General features: G+C 39.2%; 2 protein-coding genes across 3 annotated transcripts in view; both read left to right on the forward strand.

Moving 5' to 3' along the window:
* Positions 1-4,630, forward strand: part of LOC139943935 (uncharacterized) — a 31,578-nt gene extending 26,948 nt beyond the window's left edge. Inside the window, exon 12 of one of the 2 annotated variants that reach the window (XM_071940835.1) lies at positions 705-4,630. In XM_071940835.1, the coding sequence (XP_071796936.1) occupies positions 705-741 (37 nt within the window). In that variant the 3' untranslated portion in view covers positions 742-4,630. The remainder of the gene's footprint in view (positions 1-704) is intronic. The other variant, XM_071940836.1, reaches the window with a different exon arrangement.
* A 952-nt stretch (positions 4,631-5,582) lies between these two features.
* Positions 5,583-22,882, forward strand: LOC139944213 (growth factor receptor-bound protein 2-like). Its single transcript, XM_071941182.1, has 8 exons — positions 5,583-5,636; positions 8,613-8,835; positions 10,996-11,102; positions 11,492-11,614; positions 15,230-15,404; positions 15,990-16,118; positions 17,622-17,684; positions 18,171-22,882. Exons 2-8 carry the CDS (start codon positions 8,731-8,733, stop codon positions 18,333-18,335), a joined length of 867 nt encoding a protein of 288 aa, XP_071797283.1. The 5' UTR covers positions 5,583-5,636; positions 8,613-8,730; the 3' UTR covers positions 18,336-22,882.
* Positions 22,883-23,320: the final 438 nt, after the last annotated feature.

A 23,320-nucleotide genomic window follows, 5' to 3' on the forward strand; every position in this document is an offset into this window, starting at 1 on the left:
GACTTTTCAGTGTTGTGAAAGAAAACTAAAAATTACTTATTTTTATCCCAGGCGCAATCGAAATAGCAAACATTGTTTCTGTTGATGCTTTTGTGTCTGGCTTCATCTTAATTAGTCTCGTTCCCAAGCATCTCATTCTCGCTCTGAGAGATTTATGTTTGTTTACCCCGCAGTGATTGTTTGTAGCTGTTTTCATAAAAAAAGTATTTCATGTTCTTTTTGTCCAAGTTTCTTTTGTGTTGTTTGTTGAGCGTTTTTTTTAAAGGATCAATGTGTTGTTGATTTACGGTTTTTTCTATCTCTTAATCTGACAGTATTCATGTTCACCTTTGTTATAGATCATGGTAGATGTATACTGCTCTTTTTAATGTTCTGTTTCATTCTTGTTTACTCTGAACATATCAATAGTTATTATGATTTATACAAAGTTGTGATTCTTTTATTTGTTTCTGTTTATTGTTTTTTCATTGTAGTCATTGGTCTTGTGTAGCTCATAATATATTTATATGTCATTACCCATTCTATATAATCGTGTTTTAATTTTCATATACTACAATTTGTAGTTCTTATCTCTTGATGTCCCCTTTATCCAAACCCCCCCCCTCCCCCATCCATCCCCTCCCTCCCCCACCCCGACCCAGTGTGTCTCTAGTTCTGTTTTTCGTTTTGTTTCATTTCATTTCTGATTTCTAATTTCTGTTTAGGTTTGGACAAGAAGCACAAAGAGAAGAAGAAACATAAGAAGAAAAAAAGCGTCAGCCTTCTTGGTAAATAAGTTTTTAAAAAAATTCAAAAAACCATTAACTGGTAAATAACTCATTAGTACTTTTTAGTACTCCTTAGAATTTGTTTTGTGTTAATCTAAACAAAATTTGTACGAAAAAGGCAACAAACTAACGCTATTAAGCCAATCCGCCTCTTCTACGCGTCATAGATTTTTATCAGTAAATCAAGTGTTATGCAACTGTTAAAATCCTGCCAATATAATACGTAGGTTCAACATTAAACAAAAAGGCTTTCTTTAGTTCTGGCCATTTGCTCAGTGCACCATGGTGAAATGTGGCTACTGTCCAGCTAAACACGTAAGATTTGGAGTCGAATTGTACATAAATGGTAAGCTCGTAAATGCCACTGTGTAACAAACAGGTACATTGACTTCCCAAATGGCGTAACCAAAAGTATTTGATGGTGGGTGAATTGGTTCAACACCAGTTTGGGTGTTATTTTTGACTGAGACAGATGTCAAAATGAAAACAAAAGTACTTTGGGTAGTTTTTGTATTACAGTTTCATCCATTTTTATGGTGCCCTAGATTTTGTATTATGAACAAAAGCATTTCAATATGTAAATTTGAAGTCTTGCATTTATTGGTAGGTTTGCTATTTTCATCCAGTTTAATGTAATTTCCATGTAGCTTTTGTTACTGAATTCAAACCTAGACCTTTCGAAAGGTATTTAGATTTACTCTTTTAACTATTTATTTTGCTACCATTTGTTTATTTTGCTATATGTTTTCCGACTGTTTATGAAATATTGTTTGTTGTATGTTGTAAATTTCTGTGGTGTCGTTCCTCTATGCCCAATGGTGCACTAAGGAGACATCCCTGCAAGATTTGTAGCAACAAAAGCTCTTAAAATGGTCGCTGAAAATAATAATATGCACATGACAATTTATTTATACACTGTAGATTCTAGTCAATATTTGATGTTACCGTTGCCAACTAGTGTTGCATGGAAAATATAAGGAAATTGTTTTGGTTACTACTAATATTTTTTTTATTAGCAACAGCAATACCCTTATGTGTGATACTGTAGCCTTTTCAAAACTTTCCTCCACTGCAAAGGCATTTTGCCCTCATGCAAAAATGGTGTTCTACATATTTGGCAGGACCTGGAACTTTGCATGGTGGAAATACAATATGGAAATGTTTGCGGTAACACCATGGAACACTTCTGCTAACACTTCTGCTTTCTCCAGAAGACGATCAGAGCATACTGATCAAAACATCAAGTTGAAACCAATGGTTCTTTTTCGAACCACCCCAACTCATTTAGAGATAGTCATTAGATGGTGTTACTGCAAACCTTTCCATATTATATATTTGGGGTTTGTGTTGACCTTTGGAGTTGGATATAGAAGCCCAGTCCACCACTGGGAAAAGTCAAACTGTTATGTGTGTTGCCGGTATGTTTCTACATGTAGGTGTTATTTTTATTTTTTATTTGAGGTTGAAAAAAGACAAATTCAATAGAGCAGGATTTGAACCAATGACATCTGGATTAAATTACTGGTGTTCTTAATTTTCATCAGGCTGTGAGTGACGACAGTAAAGAAGAAGATGTGGAATTTGTTAAATCAATTTAAAACAAGCTTCAACTAACATCCTTTTTTATTGTATTTTTTTTAAAACTAATTTTAAATCAATGGATTTGTTTTCCGGATAAATACAGGGGTTTCTGTGTGAACAGAAATTTAAAGAGTGTTAGTTCTGTATTGATGTATTATTTACAAACCAAATGGTTTTATTTAGTTTTGCTATAAACAAAAACCACACCATTGCTACTAAACCCTGTAACAACAAAGTTTCAAAGAGTTTATACAGTTTAATTGTTTTTTAAACCAGCTAGTTAAAACCAGCTAGTAAAAGATGTTTCTAGCAATACCAAGAAATAGATACAGCCTAAAAGTGTTTGTATAAATTAGATGCAAGATGTATATAGCCAAATCCTTATTTTTGTATAACCTCATGACACATGTTAGTTTTATGTTTGTGTTTATTTTTATTTAATTTGATTGTTTTTATTAAACGTGGATTTAAGACACTTCAGTGCTATACTTGTAACTCTAACTTTCTGTAACTGGCTATAAACTAGTTAACTAGTTAAAATTAGATAAATTACAATATTGGTTACAGTGTCAATTTAACACATTTCGCGATTAAATTTATGGTGGTATAATTCTTCCTCTCATACATAAATTTTAGGGAAGAGGTGCTTGCTTATGTTACCCGAAAATTTAGCTTAACATTTTAAATACATGTAGTTACGAATAACTGTCATGTTATTGTATGACCGAACTGTTGGTGGTTATGTGGTAATGAAAAACGACAAACTATAAACGAACCCCAACATTATCTCATGTTCATCGGCCATGTGTAAACAAAATTGAACATTTTTATGAACGTTTTTCGTTTTGAAATAGCATAACCCTGTCAAAATTCGTTCAGATTAAAAAATAAATTAAGCAAAATAAGTATTTCGGCGGCGAACAACAGGTCACGCATGCAACTTTAATGTTCCCTGGATTTCGACGAAAAGACTTCAGTTTCCGGTTGTTTTAACTGAAAAATCCCAGACTGCAAGTGACGTGTAGTGTATGAGCTGGAATTGACCAAATAAATAATAATTGAAAAATTACTGCACGTATTGGCGATGCCGGAACCTATCACTTATATGTATTGCTTGGCTCATAATAATTGTGATAAACCTTGAATTTTGTCAACTTCACTAAGTGCTAATTTACTCCACGTAAACGACCATTTTGATGTATCTTCCAAATTGTGTCTATATTGTAAAAAATAATAAAGAATGTTAAAATGGGCTGTATCGTCATGATCAAAGCATGGAATTGAACTCTCAGCCAATCACTGCACGTTTTACGTTTCTTGACTTCGAAATTGCCACTTTCGTTGTACTTTTAAATCTCAATAGATTCATAAAAGGGAATCCTTGAATTAAAATCAGGAAAAATGTTGAGGATGCCAATTCTAAAATGCAGAAGAAGAAAAAATATGCGGACGGGGTGCGCGTGCTATTTCTCCATATACCCGCTTTGACCATGACGACACAGCCCCTTTAACCAAAATACAAACACTTTTTTGTACAAGTCGCATTATTATTAGATTTGATCAAGTTCCTTCTTAGTGTTTTTACAACCATCCACTTCTTTAACAATATTATTAATACTGGAGCGGGCGTCTACACTTTCCCCTTTTATTGAGAGAGAGTTTCCGTAATGTGGCTCGTGTCCTTGAACGGGCCGGCATGTCACAGCATACTCTGAGCCCAAGAATAGAATAATCACTGATGTCCATTAATTGTCCATAAATAGAATAGGGTGACAGATTTTGAGTCATTGCTGGGCCGGTAGTGTTTGTGCATTTTGTTCTTGAACTGTGGGTGATTAATAAAGGTACAGATGATGTTTATACCGTACATTGCTCATGGTATTCATGCATATTAATATCAGTAGGTGCTGGCCCCTTTAGTCTCGGTAGGTGACTTTCACCTTTTCAAAACAATAAAGTGGGGGGGTTGTTAAAAGTTTACTCATTGTCTCCAAAAGCTGGTCAGACTTAAAGCACTTGTCATGGTCGGACGCAGTCATGGAGGAAAGGGGGTGTTATTGTTATATTGATAGTACTTTGAATTTGATCATCTGTCAATGATACTTCGATGTTTATATGACACCTACCTAATAGTATAATACGGTCCCCTGAAATGATGACGTGTACAGAGTCCCAAACGGATATACACTACAATGTGACAAAACTAATTTTGGAAAAAAAATGGATAAAATGGATAGTAAATTTTCTTGAAAAAAAAAAACAACATTATTCAAAAATAAATGTAATATCGAGTTATATACCACACAAATTGTCTCTGATTGTTTGTTTGTTTGTTTGTTTGTTTGTTTGTTTGTTTGTTTGTTTGTTTACATGACATGTTAATTATTTACTTTCGGGCCCCTGGGCCCGTTTCTTAAAGCTTGTAAGCTGGAAAAAAAACCTGCTAAGAAAAGTATTAACATAAACAGGTCAAACAGGTAACCATCCAAAAGTAACACGTTATTTGTTGTGACTCTGGTGCCACACTCATATTTTGCTAAGCAAAGAGTTTGTCAAGCAGTATATTTTCTGCTTAGCAACTTTATGACATGGTAACGTGCACGCGTACATGCGTGTATGTACGAGCCGCGCGCTTGCAACTCTCGGCCAATGATAGGTTTCCATAGGACGTCATTGGGGGAAGCCCATTTTCCCGCCCCACCCCCATGATTAATATTTTAGGAAATGAAAATTACACTGGTCTCCTGGTACGTTCCCGGCCCTGACCGCATCTACAACTTGAAAGTAAGAATTTGCTTTTCTTCAACGCGGCTCTCAGTCGGACATGAAGCCAGGAAGGGTAAGGACAGGGCGTCCAAAAAGGGGTTGTCGAGATAAACGGGCTTGACTGCCAGTGAACTATGAACTCTCATCCAGTTACTCCCCTCGTGCACTCATTCCCCGATCCCTATCAACTATATGGAGAACTTACCGGGAACTGGGGTGGTTCATAATTCCATGTACAGTCGTTAAAGGGTTGATTTTGATAATGATGAAGCAGCCCCTTTAATGTGTTTTGTAGGTCGGCACCAACTGCCCATTCTCGAATGGGCCCATAAACAGGAAATGACTTTTAGCGCATGGTCTTGCATCCAGACTGTAAGTTATTCTTACACTCGTTTTGAAGGTGACGCACAGCGTCTTCACTTGCGAAATGAGCAGTGCCAGACTGTCAATTTTTTCTACTGCACATGACGTAAATAGACTCCATTTACGTTTCGGAAACCCTGAACTTACGCGACTTCTGCGGTAAGTAACTGTTTTCTTATACTTATTGATAAAAAACCCAAATATTGTGTAATTGTTTACATTCATAACTTGATACTTGTTCATATTTTAGCGTTTACAATGATTACTGCTTTCGTTCTTCTGTGATTTTCAAAGTCAAATGACGAACCAATTTAATTGAATGAGTCAAAACAATTTAATGTGGCGTTCCACTGCATACAGCATAGAGATAGAGTGATATCACAACAAAAACAGTGTTTTGCTTCCTCCATAGTCGTAGAGGGCTGGGTAATGTCCTCGTTTTTGAAATGGCTTTTTCAATTTTTTTTTCTCTTTTAAAGGAACATTACAGAATGGGTTTTGCTAGCAAAACAGTTGCTGGCAGTGTAAGCACTTTATGTAATCCACCAGATATAAACTGACAAACCTGTAGAAGTTTGAGATCGATCGGCCATCTGAGAGTCACAAGAAAATAGCGAAAAACAGATTACAAATTTTGTATTTCATCGATACCAAAACAAAAATGAATTAAACGCTCACTGCGCTATACACTCAAAACTCAAAATTATATTATTTATTTCTCATCAATTATGAAATTTCAGACAGAAATATTTCAAGGGATTACAGTTTTCTACTATCTTTCAAGTTTCACTCTTTTTTTTCAGTCGGTCTTTTGAGTTTGACTAAACTAATTATTATAATAATAATAATTATATTAAATTGTTTGTAGATTTGCATCATGGATAAACAACACTAATCCTTGTTTTTTTACCATTGCTCAATGGTTTTACCCTTTAATAGATGTGTATACGCAGTACTTTCCATAGTTGCGATAACGTAACCATCCTCCCGTCGAGAGGATGGTTACCTTATCGCAACATACTTTCCAGTGTTCTGTGAAAAAACTGTAGCTGCACTGGCAGGAAAAGAAAAAGTTAGCATTATAAGCGACCCGAAGGGGAGGGCCTTTATTTCTAATAATGCTACAGACTATTGGTGATACTCAACAGAATTGGAAACCAGTTATGAGTCTCAAACTCAACATTTTAACATCATTCTTTTGAGACAACGATGTTGAATTGAACAAAAACCAAGATCACCCGGACTTGTCCTGTCTTGAGTTTACTGGCCGGACACTGAAATCACTTGGCTTGGGCAGGTGTTTAAGTGCAAACTTCAAGCCTTGACAACACAGTATTCACAGACTATCCTACATTACACTGAATAAGCCATTGCGTGTAAGATTTGATTATTGTCTGGTTTAATGACATGCTTGATCACAAGTTGCCGCTTATATTACAGTTGCTATGGCCTATGATTCGGGGCAAGCTTTTGCGTATACGTAAGACCAAGAGACAGTGAACACCGGCACACAATTCTGAATGAATGTGCATGGCACAATGGTACCAGGGTTTGCTCATCTGAAGGTTGCTATACAAAAGCTTGCCTGAACCATTTGACGTATCAACTGTCTCTATAGTCTGAGGAATTCAAATGTAAGCGATAACTTGCGACTAAACAAGACTTTGTACCAGACATTATTCAAATCTAACTCACAAGTGGCTTATTGGGCGACAGCATGAATAAAGTAAACATCTCGTTTGGCTCTGAGTCATACATTGATATGAACAATTAAAATTAGTTAAACTATATAACCATGAACTGATTGTTCATAAAAGTCACTTTACCTGTGATGTAAATTTAGATATTGCTAAGTTAATCAGCAGGAAATGCCCAATTCCCTGACATTATAAACCATTTTGGAGTGTTGATAAAGTCTCCATTGTTTACAATCCATTATTCTGTCCAGTATAGTGTACTACTTCAATACTACTTCAGGAGTGCCAGACGTTTATAATACTTGGTAAAGGATGCTGAATCTGACAGTCAATTTTTCGCTCATTGTGACCAATGTGATGTTTGTTTTTACCCTTACTTACAATGTACATCGGTCAGCACTGCATACTCTGTACTTTCCTGAGTGAAAGTCCACAGGCAAATCATATGGATTGGATTCAAACTCTCAACCTAACAGTCATCTGTTATCGTTGTGATACTCACTGCTAACACATACTTAGGATTCGAACTGCCTCTAGCCACCGAGCAGCTCGGTGGTCTAATGGTAAGACATCTGCTCGAAAGCAGTGCAAAGGACGTGGGTTCGAATCCCACCTGAGTGATTTGCCTAAGTTGTTTTTTTCACAGATCTCTGGAAAATACTGAGTAAAACAGTGAGCATTTACATCATTGTATTAGGGTAAAAACAAACTATATTTGTCCCTGATGCAAAACTAACATCTTTTAAAGGCAGTGGACACTATTGGTAGTTGTCAAAGTCCAGCCTTCACAGTTGGTGTATCTGAACATTATGCATAAAATAACTAACCTTTGAAAATTTGAGCTCAATCGGTCATCGAAGTTGTGAGATAATAATGAAAGAAAAAAAAACACCCTTGTCACACGAAGTTGTGTGCGTTTAGATGGTTGATTTCGAGACCTCAAATTCTGAAACTGAGGTCTCAAAATCAAATTCGTGGAAATTATTTCTTTCTCGAAAACTATGGCACTTCAGAGGGAGCCGTTTCTCACATTGTTTTATACCATCAACCTCTCCCCATTACTCATCACCAAGAAAAGTTTTATGCCAATAATTATTTTGACAAATTACCAATAGTGTCCACTACCTTTAATGCTATTTAGTCATAAAATGCAGTGTGATACTGCATATTTTCTGATCTGATATGGGTAACAACTTAGGGCCTGTATGTTAAGATCCTGAATCATTATGACTCGACTGAAATACTTGTTTATGTGTTTTTATTGTCATATAGTCTTCGATAAGGACTCTGCTAGGGTCAACACTTCAGGCCATTCACTATTTTTCATTTATAAACATTGGTTGGTCAGAGGCTCATCACAATGAGACATTGAAATGTATCCGACACTGGAGAAGTTGTCGTTCATTGCCAACAAAGCTATTTTTTGTTTCTTCCTCAGATTACGCAAGTCCGACTTTGAATATAAGTGGATCAACTCTGAACGTGGAATGCTGACTGTATTTCCACTCTCCTGATAGGCTGCTGACAAACAGTAACACAGAGAAAGCGAAGAACAAATGTTCAAAATGAAGCAGACATTGAATATAGAATACATAGCGTGCTATGACTTTGAAGCTAGGGATGGGGATGAGCTAAGTTTCAAGCAACGAGATGTCCTTAAGGTATGTTGTAATTTGCACTTCACTTAGGGCTTGGTTTCGTTTGGTTCTATTGGACTGCATGCCTGTATGTTTCGTTTTGAAAGGGCAAGGGCACCAAGAAAGAGTTACATGTAAAAGGGAAAAGGCTGTTTTAAACCCCATATGAAAGGTAATTTAATTTATCAGTCAGAGGTCTCATACACTTAAACGAGAGTTAACTGTTTCATCTTATTAATACAGTCCATTTCCTGGTTGTCACTGCAGTCCTTATTGGGCTTACACAAACTAGGGTATTTTCCCAATTTTTTTTTAACCCATCAAACCTTCTCTATGACCAGAGGTTATCTATAGGTACATGTAGTCTGTTTCCCTATGGCCCTATTGGTCACTATGGCCCTTCTCGAAACCACGGCTTTGGCTTTGGATTCGGCTCAGGCTAGCTTGGCTCTGCCATTGTTTTGGCAATTGTGCGTGCTTTGCGCATACGCGCTCAGGGCTTCAGACGAGAGGACGGAGACTGAAGCCGCATCCAAAGCCGAAGCCATGATTTCAAAAAGGGCCTATGATTAGACCCAAAACATATTCTGAAAATGTTGTTGCTGCAGGATTGTTTTGTGGTTTTTGTTTGTTTGTTTGATGTTGAAAGTTGATGTTATGATTTTTGAGTGTTTTTCTTATACTTGGGGGGGGGGGGGATATGATGCAACACAAGTCACAGCTCTAATTGGTGTCCTCCGTGGTGGCTTGTGGTATAAGGCTTATTTACAGGTACATGTCCTGTACAATTAGGGTCATAGATTGGTTTTTGTCAATGTCATGCTGTTTTACAGACAAAAGTGTAAAATAAAAGACACCTGTGAAGTTTTCAATATATGGAATATAGTGTCCGCATGTTGAGAAAATAAAAAAAAAACTCATCGGTATCTACAACAAGAATGCCAAATCCAACCTCCTTTATAGCAAGGTGACAGTGGGTACCACTGAACTCAGGTCATAGCATTCACAGACTCCACGGAAAATCCTTTTACCTTAGAGGCGAGTTTTTTTAGCATTTTTTTGACATTGAAACTTCCTATATTGTCTTTTCTCCACGGGGTTCATGGCTAGTAAAGTGACAAGTTAATATTATGAAATGAACTGAAATGAAATGAAATGAGAGTTTGAATTGCAATGTCTACTTCTTCTTTTTCTGGAATTTTACCAAAATGTTATTTAACTCATACATGTACATGTAAGTCAGTGTACTAATTGTTGATTTATTTTTTAGAACTAGTGCAGTGGTCTGTACCATGTCAAAGATAATGAAGGTATACCTTTTTAAAGATAATTAAATTCCTTTGCTTTTGAAGTCCAAATTCTAAGAGTACAACTAATGAAAGAAGATGGTTTCGGTCTGGTTTAATGTTCTGGTTATGAAAAACTGTAATCATTGAAATTGAAACCAGTACAAAGGGCTTTTAAACTAAAGGTACTCTGTATTTCCTACCTGGAAGTACATGTATTTCAAAATGCATACACTGAGCCATGTACCTTGATAAATTAAAAAGCTCTGAGCTATGAGAACTGATTGATCTACACAATGGTTTCCTGGAAAATTGAAACCAGTTTAAAAAGGTGTTTCAAACAAGCCAAGAAAATATATACAATAAGTTTCCTTGCATGTATCTGTCGTTTATGTTCAAACCCCTTGCATTTTTTATGTGTGCTTTCTGACTCTCTCGGTCTCTCTATTCATGTATTTCAACTTCACTGCTTATGTTACACTTAGTTACCTGTTCATGTTAGTTGTGTTGTCATTTAGCTTTCGAGAAAGACTCTGTTGGGGTCGAAATGTCAGGTCATAGGCCTACATTTTTGTTAGCATTCATTTTCTGTAAATACAAAGTACTTGTGCCTTTAAGAAATAGTCAGTTGAGCCACAAGTTGATCTTTTGTGTTTCACAAACTTGATTTAGAACCGATTCTGCAACCTTGTTCCCAAGGGGCGATCGATCTTTCCATGTTTTTGAGATAATACAGAGGCTACTTCTTTTAAAAGGGGCATGGAGGTACAAAATTAAATCCATTGATTTTTGACTAATGGAAGTATTGTAAGTGAGCAATATGATTGCCCTAATTTATGAATGTACGCGTTTTGCCCTTTATTTTAGCTAAAATCCTACTCTGTTTTTACCCCTCCAGGTAATTGTCGACCCCCGCAACCAAGATTTGAGTGAACAGGATTGGATCAAAGCAGAGTTAAATGGCAAGCAAGGAATGGTCCCGAGGAATTACATCACTCTTCCAGAGTACGTAAAAGTCTCATCTTTTTTTTTTTTCGACCTACAGACTGTGCACTGTTCAAAATATGTTCACAGATTGCCATTGCAGAAACTTACCAAGGATGAGAACTTTATGTCTGCCGGCAGTGGTTCAAATTCCATTGCAGTGGAAGACTTTAGGGTGGTCCTTCTTTGCAATTCTTCCCAGTAGTGCACATGCTCAGACCTAAGTGCGCAATACTGACTAGATTTACGCGACTCTCCTGAAAACTTTGCTCTGTGATTTTCACCTAAATTTAATTGCATGCATTCTTCTTCATTCACATTTAGTAGGGATTCGTGTCATGGCAAAAAAACTTGATCTACAAAAAGTATCAACATCCTTTTAACAGTTTTGTGTTTACTGCCATGTGTAGGTGGTTCTACAGAGGGCTATCCAGAGCACAAGCTGAATCTATGCTGATGTCCGGCCAGCCAGACGGCGCTTTTCTCATTAGAGAAAGTGAAAGTTCACCCGGGGATTATTCCTTGTCAGTAAAGTGAGTGTCTTAAGAGCTCATCCTTCCCCCTATTAGATATACTACAAGACCACTTTACATCACCCTTAGTTTTGCTCTCAACTTCTATGCACAAACAATTACATACCCTCACTCCTTACCCTGCATGTACACACCTTCACCCCTCATTCACCCCCTATTATGTGTACCATTAGACCACTTCACATCACCCTTACTACTGCCCTGTTTACTTTGTAAACTACCCTCACCTCGTAACCAAACCCACCTCGTACCCACACCCCTTCCCCTTACCCTTGGGAACTCTGCATGTACATATCCTTACTCTTTACCCTGACCCTGCAGTACTCTACATGTACATACCCTCACTCCTCACCCTTGTGCTGTGATTCTTTGTGCTTTACTTTCACCTTTGGTGCATTCTCATATCCTCACCCCTTACCCTCACGGTGTGGTTCTCTGCATGTAGACACCCTCACCCCTTACCCATCTTACTCTATGGTTCTCTGCAATCACCCCCCTCACCCCCCCCCCCCCCCCCCAGTTTGTATACGCCTGCAACTGTGGACCTCCTATTGTCCCTCCTTTGTTTATACTCTTAACTTTTTTGCAACATTTTGATTGGTTTTGTACACGTTTTCCAACTGTGGACCTTTCCTGAACCATGGACTCTATTTTGTTATAGGTCCCCGGTTTGAATATGTATACCTACTCACCCTCACCCCTTGCCCAAACCTTACCCACACCTTGTGGTTCTCTGCATGTACACACCCTCACCCTGTGGTACTTTGTACTTTTAATGTGTATACCTACTCACCCTCACCCCTTACCCAAACCTTACCCACACCTCATGGTTCTCTGAATGTACACACCCTCACCCTGCGGTACTTTGTACTTTGAATGTGTATACCTACTCACCCTCACCCCTTACCCAAACCTTACCCACACCTCATGGTTCTCTGAATGTACACACCCTCACCCTGCGGTACTTTGTACTTTGAATGTGTATACCTACTCACCCTCACCCCTTACCCAAACCTTACCCACACCTCATGGTTCTCTGAATGTACACACCCTCACCCTGTGGTACTTTGTACTATGAATGTGTATACCTACTCATCCTTACCCCTTACCCAAACCTCACCCACACCTCATGGTTCTCTGAATGTACACACCCTCACCCTGTGGTACTTTGTACTTTGAATGTGTTTACCTACTCACCCTCACCCCTTGCCCAAACCTCACCCACACCTTGTGGTTCTCTGAATGTACACACCCTCACCCTGTGGTACTTTGTACTTTGAATGTGTATACCTACTCACCCTCACCCCTTACCCAAACCTCACCCACACCTCATGGTTCTCTGCATGTACACACCCTCACCCTGCGGTACTTTGTACTTTGTACTTTGAATGTGTATACCTACTCACCCTCACCCCTTGCCCAAACCTTACCCACACCTTGTGGTTCTCTGCATGTACACACCCTCACCCTGTGGTACTTTGTACTTTGAATGTGTATAACTACTCATCCTTACCCCTTACCCAAACCTTACCCACACCTTGTGGTTCTCTGCATGTACACACCCTCACAGACCTGTATGCTTCATTTTGAAAGGGCAAGGGCACCAAGGCGTTTTCTCTTTGGCAAAAGGCAGCCTATGAGGAAATTTTAAATTTCTACTGGAGCATTTCAAGGGCACCAAGGCAATGGCAAGGGGCAACGGAGGCATTCGCCTCCGTTGCCTCCGTGAAGTATCAGGCCTGCCCTCACCCTGTGGTACTTTGTACTTTGAATGTGTATACCTACTCACCCTCACCCCTTACCCAAACCTCACCCACACCTCATGGTTCTCTGCATGTACACACCCTCACCCTGTGGTACTTTGTACTTTGAATGTGTATACCTACTCACCCTCACCCCTTGCCCAAACCTTACCCACACCTTGTGGTTCTCTGCATGTACACACCCTCACCCTGTGGTACTTTGTACTTTGAATGTGTATACCTACTCACCATCACCCCTTGCCCAAACCTTACCCACACCTCATGGTTCTCTGCATGTACACACCCTCACCCTGTGGTACTTTGTACTTTGAATGTGTATAACTACTCATCCTTACCCCTTACCCAAACCTTACCCACACCTTGTGGTTCTCTGCATGTACACACCCTCACCCTGCGGTACTTTGTACTTTGAATGTGTATAACTACTCATCCTTACCCCTTACCCAAACCTCACCCACACCTCATGGTTCTCTGCATGTACACACCCTCACCCTGTGGTACTTTGTACTTTGAATGTGTATACCTACTCACCCTCACCCCTTGCCCAAACCTTACCCACACCTTGTGGTTCTCTGCATGTACACACCCTCACCCTGTGGTACTTTGTACTTTGAATGTGTATACCTACTCACCCTCACCCCTTGCCCAAACCTTACCCACACCTTGTGGTTCTCTGCATGTACACACCCTCACCCTGTGGTACTTTGTACTTTGAATGTGTATAACTACTCATCCTTACCCCTTACCCAAACCTTACCCACACCTTGTGGTTCTCTGCATGTACACACCCTCACCCTGTGGTACTTTGTAATTTGAATGTGTATACCTACTCACCCTCACCCCTTGCCCAAACCTTACCCACACCTTGTGGTTCTCTGCATGTACACACCCTCACCCTGTGGTACCTTGTACTTTGAATGTGTATAACTATTCACCCTCACCCCTTACCCAAACCTTACCCACACCTTGTGGTTCTCTGCATGTACACACCCTCACCCTGTGGTACTTTGAATGTGTATACCTACTCACCATCACCCCTTACCCAAACCTCACCCACACCTCATGGTTCTCTGCATGTACACACCCTCACCCTGCGGTACTTTGTACTTTGAATGTGTACACCTACTCACCATCATCCCTTGCCCAAACCTCACCCACACCTTGTGGTTCTCTGCATGTATACACTCTCATCCTGCGGTACTTTTTACTTTGAATGTGTATACCTACTTACCCTCACCGAGTACCCCAACCTTACCCACACCTCATGGTTCTCTGCATATACACACCCTCCCCCTTTGGTACTTTGTACTTTGAATGTGTACACCTACTCACCATCACCCCTTACCCAAACCTCACCCACACCTCATGGTTCTCTGCATGTACACACCCTCACCCTGCGGTACTTTTTACTTTGAATGTGTATACCTACTTACCCTCACCGAGTACCCCAACCTTACCCACACCTCATGGTTCTCTGCATATACACACCCTCCCCCTTTGTACTTTGAATGTGTACACCTACTCACCATCACCCCTTACCCAAACCTTACCCACACCTCATGGTTCTCTGCATATACACACCCTCCCCCTTTGGTACTTTGTACTTTGAATGTGTACACCTACTCACCATCACCCCTTACCCAAACCTCACCCACACCTCAGGGTTCTCTGCATGTACACACCCTCACCCTGCGGTACTTTGTACTTTGAATGTGTATACCTACTCACCCTCACCCCTTACCCAAACCTTACCCACACCTTGTGGTTCTCTGCATGTACACACCCTCACCCTGCGGTACTTTGTACATACACACAAACTGACACTTTACCCTCCGCCTCTTCTTCCCTTCAGGGTTGGGTCAGGAGTGCAGCATTTTAAAATAATGGTGGACGAGGCTGGCAGATACTTCCTGTGGGTGGAGAAGTTTGACACATTAAATAACCTTGTGAATCACTTCCGAATCTTGCCGGTCAGTCGCACGCAGAACATCAAACTCAAAGATATGGTGAAGAAGAACAATGGACAGGTAATAATAATAATAGTAATAATATATTTTTTTTTTTGCCATTCATACAATCATACATACAGATAAATATTGACTAATGGTCAAAACAAAATGTATCATACATTAAAGCCATTGGACACTTTCAGAACAGAAAAAACAAAAGTTCACAGATTTACAAATAACTTGCAGGGTTTATAGAAGGTAATGGTGAAAGACTTCTCTTGAAATATTATTCCATAAAATGCTTTACTTTTTGAGAAAACATTAAAACAACATCAATTCTCCATATCGAGAATTACAGATTTATTTTAAACACATGTCATGACACGGCGAAATGTTCGGAAACATGGGTGGGTTTTCCCGTTATTTTCTCCCGACTCCGATGACCAATTAAGCCTAAATTTTCACAGGTTTGTTATTTTATGTGTAAGTTGTGATACAAGTGTGGGCCTTGGACAATACTGTTCACCGAAAGTGTCCAATGGCTTTAAAGAACAATACTGTATGAATGGGGGTGACATCCAGAGAAGCACTGGCCTTCTGTAACGGAGCACCCAAGACTGCGGTCAGATAAATCAATTTTGAATTTTGTTTTTCTTGCCAAAGGATTCTCATGGTGCTTTTGGTGCCAATGGAGTGGCGCATAAACAACCCCCACAGCAGTATCAACATCCAGCACAGCTGCAGCAGTTTCAACTTCCACAGCAGCAACCACAACAGCACCATCAACAGTCGGTGAGTCATTTCAAGATGATGGAAGGATGCTTTGCTTCTCAGCTTTAGATGTTTGCTCAAAGGAAAAAGAAAAGACACTTGATCTTACATTTCTCAAGATTAGAAACAAACTCTCCTAGCCCCTTGAATGTTCATTTGAAAAGAATACAACCGTCCTGAAACATTTCAAGATGGTTGTTGGAATCATGAAAGTGAAAATATTGTTTTTTATCTTCAACGAAACTTGAATCCTCGCTTCAGCGCCCAATCCTTTAAGCTCCGCCTTTTTGTGTATTGACCAATCACAACGCAAATAAGGTCCGACATGCGTGCGCGTATCTTGCGCACGCATCTTGCGCACGCGGCAGAGTTGTGCAGAAAGCATTGGAGAGTCCCACGTGTTCTTGCTCACACGTGCGTCGTGGGCGGAGCCTACTGGATCGGTCTATTTCATTAAGCCTGTAAGAACAAAAACTTGCTCTGCACAGAAAAAAAACATGCAGTTAACGCTGTTGCATCTGGGGCCCCACTAATTTATTGCTTAAAGCCATTGGACCCTTTCGGTACAGAAAAGAAAAAAAAAGTTCACAGATTTACAAATAACTTACAGGGTTTACAGAAGGTAGTGGTGAAATACTTCTCTTGAAATATTTTTCCATGAAATGCTTTACTTTTTGAGAAAACAGTAAAACAATATCAATTCTCGTTAACGAGAATTACAGATTTATTTTAAACACATGTCATGACACGGCGAAACGCGCGGATACAAGGGTGGGTTTTCCTGTTATTTTCTCCCGACTCCGATGACCGATTAAGCCCAAATTTTCACAGGTTTGTTATTTGATATAGAAGTTGTGGTACACGAAGTGTGGGCCTTGGACAATACTGTTTACCGAAAGGGTCCAATGGCTTTAAAGAGAAGAAATTTGCTGAGCAGAATTTTCTGCTTAAAGGCAGTGGACACTATTGGTAATTACCCAAAATAATTATTGGCATAAAACCTCACTTGGTAACAAGTAATGGGGATCGAGTGGTTGATAGTATGAAACATTGTGAGAAACGGCTCCCTCTGAAGTGACAGTTTTTGAGAAAGAAGTAATTTTCCACGAATTTGATTTTGAGACCTCAGAATTAGAATTTGAGGTCCCGAAATCAATCTGAAAGCACACAACTTCGTGTGATAAGGGTGTTTTTCTTTCATTGTTATCTCGCATCTTTGACTACCAATTGAGTTCAAATTTTCACAGGTTTGTTATTTTATGCATATGTTGAGATGCACCAATTGAGAAGACTGGTCTTTGACAATTACCAATAGTGTCCACTGCCTTTAATAGCTTTATGATATTGGGCACTTTACAGATTGAGTTACTGCCAACTATTCCCAGTTCCCCAGGGTAAACTTTCCCTGTCATCAGCCATTGTTGATAATTGGTGTGGATGTTGACCATCCTTGATGTCAAACTGTGATCCCATTTAGTACCCTATTAAGTTTGGTGGGATTTTTTTTTTGCTTCTTTTAAACAGCAGAACACCTGGGGCAAGAAGTCCCAATTCCCTCAGAAAGCAGCAGTTGAACAGAAACCCAAGGTAGGTTGGAATCAACATCATTGCAGGCCTGTATGCTTTATTTTTGAAAAGGCAAGGGCGCCAAGGCATTTTCTCCTCGGTGAAGGGCACCCAATGAGGAAATTGTACACTTCTGTTGGAGCATTTCAAGGACACCAAGGCAATGACCAGGGAGTATGGAGGCAATCGCCTTTGTTGCCTCTGTGAAGTATCAGGCCCTGCCTTGATTGGTTAGTTTAAATCATCCTATCAATTTGATTGGATGATTGTTGGGCACATGGTATTCATGAATCAAACCATTACATTCATTGTGCATTTTGGTACTATTTGGCGAGCATTTTCGTCTAATCCTGCACATAGCAACATCGACCGCCATGTTTGAAGCAGCAGAAAATTGCCCCCGGATATTGGAAGGCCATCAGAGCAGTATAATAGTCTATGCAAACAACAAACCTGATAACTATTAGATAATAATTTCTGTATTTATGATTTCATTTTCGCGAATAGGTGAAAGCGTTGTACGACTTTGTGCCGCTTGATGACAACGAACTGGAACTCAGGGCAGGCGATATCGTGGATCTACTCGACAGCACGGATCCAAACTGGTGGCTGGGTAAACTCCGAATGAAGAAAGGACTCTTCCCAAGGTCATATGTTCAAGAACTTAAATAAAAATCAAAAAGGAAACCTTTACCTGAGAGGATCAAGGGTTGAGGATTTTTTTTTTTCCTTCTGTTTATTCTAAGCTGGGATTAGTGTATAAATGGACCTTTAATAATATCGAAGATTGTTTCAATATGCGGCATGTACTTATTACGTTGTTTCCTTGCCATTGTACGAGCATGGTCATTTTTATTAGAAGAAGTCATGAAACTAATTTGAGATATTTTTTGTTGAACCGCATCAACCATGCTATACTAAAATAAGTTTATTAGACAATGGAAATGCGAGGACCATTAGCTGTACGGATCCATGGTATAGACCTTTGGTATATGAACAGACTAATGGTGCAGATTAGGTGCACATCACTGGGGTACAGAACCATGGTACAGCCGTTTTGGTACAGAACAATGCTGCAGATCAATGGCACAGACCAATGGTGTAGAACAACCCCCTGGTGCAGACCTTTGGTTCATGTAAAAACCAATGGTACAAACCTTTTGTACATGTACAAACCAATGGTGCAGACCCAGGGTAAAGAACAGTGGTGCAGACCCAGGTGATAGAACAGTGGTGTAGACCCAAGGTATAGAACCGTGGGGTAAACTCAGGCTACAGAACAGTGGTGCAGACCCAGGTTACAGAACAGTGGTGCAGACCTAGGGTACAGAACATTGGTGCAGACCCAGGGTACAGAACTGTGGTGCAGTCCCGGGGTATAGAACCGTGGGGTAGACTCAGGCTACAGAACAGTGGTGCAGACCCAGGTTACAGAACTGTGGTGCAGACCCAGGGTTTAGAAGTGGTTCAGACCCAGGGTACAGAACATTGATGTAGACCCAGGGTACAGGGCTGTGGTGCAGACCCAGGGTATAGAACCTTGGGGTAGACTCGGGCTACAGAACAGTGGTGCAGACCCAGGTTACAGAACTGGTGCAGACCCAGGGTTTAGAAAAGTGGTTTAGACCCAGGGTACAGAACATTAGTGTAGACTCGGGGTACAGGACTGTGGTGCAGACCCAGGGTTTAGAAAAGTGTCCCAGAACCAGGGTACAGAACATTGGTGCAGACCCAGGGTACAGAACTGTGGTGCAGACCCAGGGTTTAGAAAAGTGGTGTAGACCCAGGGTACAGTGGTGCAGACCCAGGGTACAGAACTGTGGTGCAGACCCAGGGTTTAGAAGTGGTTCAGACCCAGGGTACAGAACATTGGTGTAGACCCAGGGTACAGGGCTGTGGTGCAGACCCAGGGTATAGAACCTTGGGGTAGACTCGGGCTACAGAACAGTGGTGCAGACCCAGGTTACAGAACTGTGGTGCAGACCCAGGGTTTAGAAAAGTGGTTTAGACCCAGGGTACAGAACATTAGTGTAGACTCGGGGTACAGGACTGTGGTGCAGATCCAGGGTTTAGAAAAGTGTCCCAGACCCAGGGTACAGAACATTGGTGCAGACCCAGGGTACAGAACTGTGGTGCAGACCCAGGGTACAGAACTGTGGTACAGACCCAGGGTTTAGAAAAGTGGTGTAGACCCAGGGTACAGTAGTGCAGACCCAGGGTACAGAACATTGGTGCAGACCAAGGGTACAGAACAGTGGTGCAGACCCAGGGTACAGAACTGTGGCACATAATCGAGTCACTGACCTTTTGTAAATAAACATACCCCTACATACACAATAAGGAAATCTAAGTATGAAATGCCTGCTCGTCAATAATTAACATTTAAACAAAATATTTAGCAAAGTTGTTGTTTTTATCTTGTAAATGTCATTGAGTGTATAAAAAGAATACAATGCTCACTTATAATTCCGTTTTACAAAGTGTGTTTGGAAAGGTTCTTTTAGAAAGGACTTTTTTTTAAATATATGTATATCCATAAGTCTTGTCAGCCTCATTTTGATTTTTTTACTACGTTTTGTACATTTATATATATTTCTTAGCCATCGAGTTATCTTCTATTTTCTTTTTTTTAAGAGAAAATTCTGTGTATACAAAGTCTTTTGTCAAGAATAAGTATTTCTCAATTTGTGTTTCAATTCGATAAGCAATGTTGTGATAAAAAAATGACCCGTTTTCAAACTTGTCTACATTTTTCTCTGCTAAGAATATCAGATAAGAACGAGCGGATGGGACCGCCCGCTATCATTAGAAAAGTCTCATATTTTATCAATTAAAGTGGTCAACCACAGAAATATGCGTTGCTAAGACAAATCCTGATCTTAAAAGAACTCGGATGCAATATAATTTTGTTCATTTAAAAAAATTGGAACCTGGTTCCAAATTAATATGCAAACTGCAAACTGCGATGAATTTAGCTCAGGAAAAATGATTTTCAAATTTTTGCATTTACTTATTTTTTGCTGTATTCAATAAATGTGTGGTAATTATCTCGGGCTTACATTTATGTGTTAATGTAGGCTCAAAGAATTTTTCGCAAAACCAGATTGCAAGGTGCTAACCTGAGATAACATGACATGTTTAAAAAACTACATTATACTACAGGAGCTTTAAACAACTTGAGAATTTATGACAGCATCAGTGCATATTTCTTACTTTAAACATTTAAAACTGTCGTGGTGATACTGAGGCTAGTTTTAAATGTTTCATGGAATCTTCAGCAGTGAAATAAAATTACTCTTCTACTTATTTGCCATCCCAGAGAGGTTAAAATAGAATTATCGCATGTACATTGATGGAAAGTTTTTCATAAAAGGAGGTATATATTAAATTTAACCTTTATTCCCCCCTTTATGTTTTTATTCAGATTATTTAGAATATTTTAAAATACGGGGATATAATAATTGTGAAGTAATTGTGATTGTTATAACCATGAATGTAATTTATAAACAGGTGTAGGAGTTGTCAATTAGACAGTGGTGGCATTTGTAAAACAAATCTCGAGAGGAAATTGTAAAAGATGTGCCCCAACTTGGTCTTATATGCGGTACATTCTGATGGACACCAAGAACAAAACAAAACAAGGGAAATTAAAAGGACTCCACATGGAAATTCTAAAGACCGGGGGTGCTCCACAAGAAATTTTGTGTACTAAGTACAAATTTTGTGTACAAAGTTGGTATGTTTTTTTCATAACCGCAGTGCTTTGAAGTTAAAAGCTCCAAAGCTGCTGTATTTCTTATCAGGTTAGTTTTATTGCCATACCTTTTTAGAGTAATTACCAAACGAATGCAGACCTTTAAGCCCAACCCCAGCTAACCTGTAAAGATGACTTTTATTGGAACTAAACGTCGGCCATGGAAAGTGGTCCATTAAAGGTTTATGTTTAAGATTTGGATTTGTTGCTAAACTGGATGAACCAGCTGTTGTTCATGAGATATTATTGCTGCAAATAAACTATTGTTTAACGAAAAAGGAATAACTCAGTGTAAATGAAAAAATCACTGTTTGAGACAAGAGGAACTTTTCCAGCTTTTTGTTGGTAAGGAGTTGTAAAGGGTTCGATAGAGGAAGAAAGAGAGTGCATTTTTATACCTTCCCTTTTAAGTTTATAATAAAGTAAATTGATCAATTGTATATAGTTCACAGCAAACAAAGTTATAAAAAAAGACTGCATTCTTTTTCATTAGATTTTAACTAAAAGTGAGAACTGTTGTAAGACAAAATTATTGTAAATAGCTTATAATCATGACTTATAGGTATGCATGTTCATAGACACAAAGTATTAAGGTTTACAATTTATATTTTGGATGATGACGCTTATTAAGTTCGGTTGATCATTGAGTTTTGATTTTAACTTTTGCCAGCATGGCAAGTTAGTGTTTTACACTGTGAGATGCATTATAGCATCGGTAACTAAAACTGTTTAAGGTTAGGGGGAAAACAAATACACTACAGTGCGAGTCAAAAATCAGTTGACCGAGATTTATGATTTAAAAACAACACAATTTACAATCAAAACCCCAGTGATGAAGCATATATTAAAGTTTAGCTTTCTTTCCTGCTTTACCTGAAGAAGAAAAAAAGAGAAGTCATGCCTATTTTACTGAAAGCACTCATGTTTGGAGCTGTCCATGGAATGTTATTGCCTGACTGAATCTAGACAGCTAAAATGCTTATCTTTACATACTTTTTTGTTTTGTAAGTATTCTGTGGAAAGCGTGGCCTACCTTTGTTAAATAGACATAATATTCTCTCCTCTTAGGAACGATCAATTTCTTCCATTCTTTTTTTTTAATAAGCAGGAAAGAGTACTGTTTAAATATATGTTTTACAGAATTTTGGAATGTCTTCTGTTTGTTTTGGAAACAAAAATCACCAATCCCGGTCAACTTCTTTTTGACCCACCTGTAGTTATAGTATCGCTCTAGGGGTCTTGTTCAAAAAACACATTGTCAGGTCAAAAGACTTTGTACTATTGTCTCACATTTTTGCTGCAGGTTCGCTTTGCATTTTTCATACATCATGTTGTAGATAATGTAGGTACATCTTGCATAAAGTAAAACAAACAAAAAGTGAATTTATTGAAGTGCATGACAGAGAAGTATATTTATAGTATGACCAAAATGTGTATAAAATCAAGGCAAAAGCTGTCATATTTATTTTTGTATTGCTATGCATTTTTTTTTTAATTGTCGCTTGAAAAGGGCCCAATTTCATAGAGCTGCTGAAACGCAAATGAAGCAGAGCTCACTCGGGTGAGCCCCGAGATCACTCACCCTCTAGTGGTGACGGCATTCACCTCGGGCCAGCCCCAAGTGACCCGTTCCACAAGCAGGGCACTTTGGGCTGACCGGAGTGAGCCCCTGGAATAACGTCAAAGCTATTCGAATGTACCGGGCAGATCGGGGTCGACCCAGGGAAGCTAATCGAACGCACCCAATAATTCAAAACCATCTTTGGTACAATATTTAATGAGTTAACATTGTAGCAAGAAACAAATTTCGTGTAACTTGTGGATGCAAGATGCCCGAGTGCCAAAAAGCCACTAGTTAAAATGCAGCGTTTATAAAACAATACTTGTTTGCATTTGACATTTT

The sequence above is a fragment of the Asterias amurensis genome, chromosome 11 (genome assembly GCF_032118995.1).
Source record: "Asterias amurensis chromosome 11, ASM3211899v1".
Taxonomy (NCBI): domain Eukaryota; kingdom Metazoa; phylum Echinodermata; class Asteroidea; order Forcipulatida; family Asteriidae; genus Asterias; species Asterias amurensis.

Excerpts from the sequence above, each read along its gene's own strand:
- LOC139944213 (XM_071941182.1), top strand. The coding sequence starts at position 8,731 with ATGTTCAAAATGAAGCAGACATTGAATATAGAATACATAGCGTGCTAT. Across the intron at positions 8,836-10,995 it reads AGCAACGAGATGTCCTTAAG|GTAATTGTCGACCCCCGCAA; the intron begins GTATGTTGTAAT and ends TTACCCCTCCAG. Across the intron at positions 17,685-18,170 it reads CAGTTGAACAGAAACCCAAG|GTGAAAGCGTTGTACGACTT; the intron begins GTAGGTTGGAAT and ends TTTCGCGAATAG.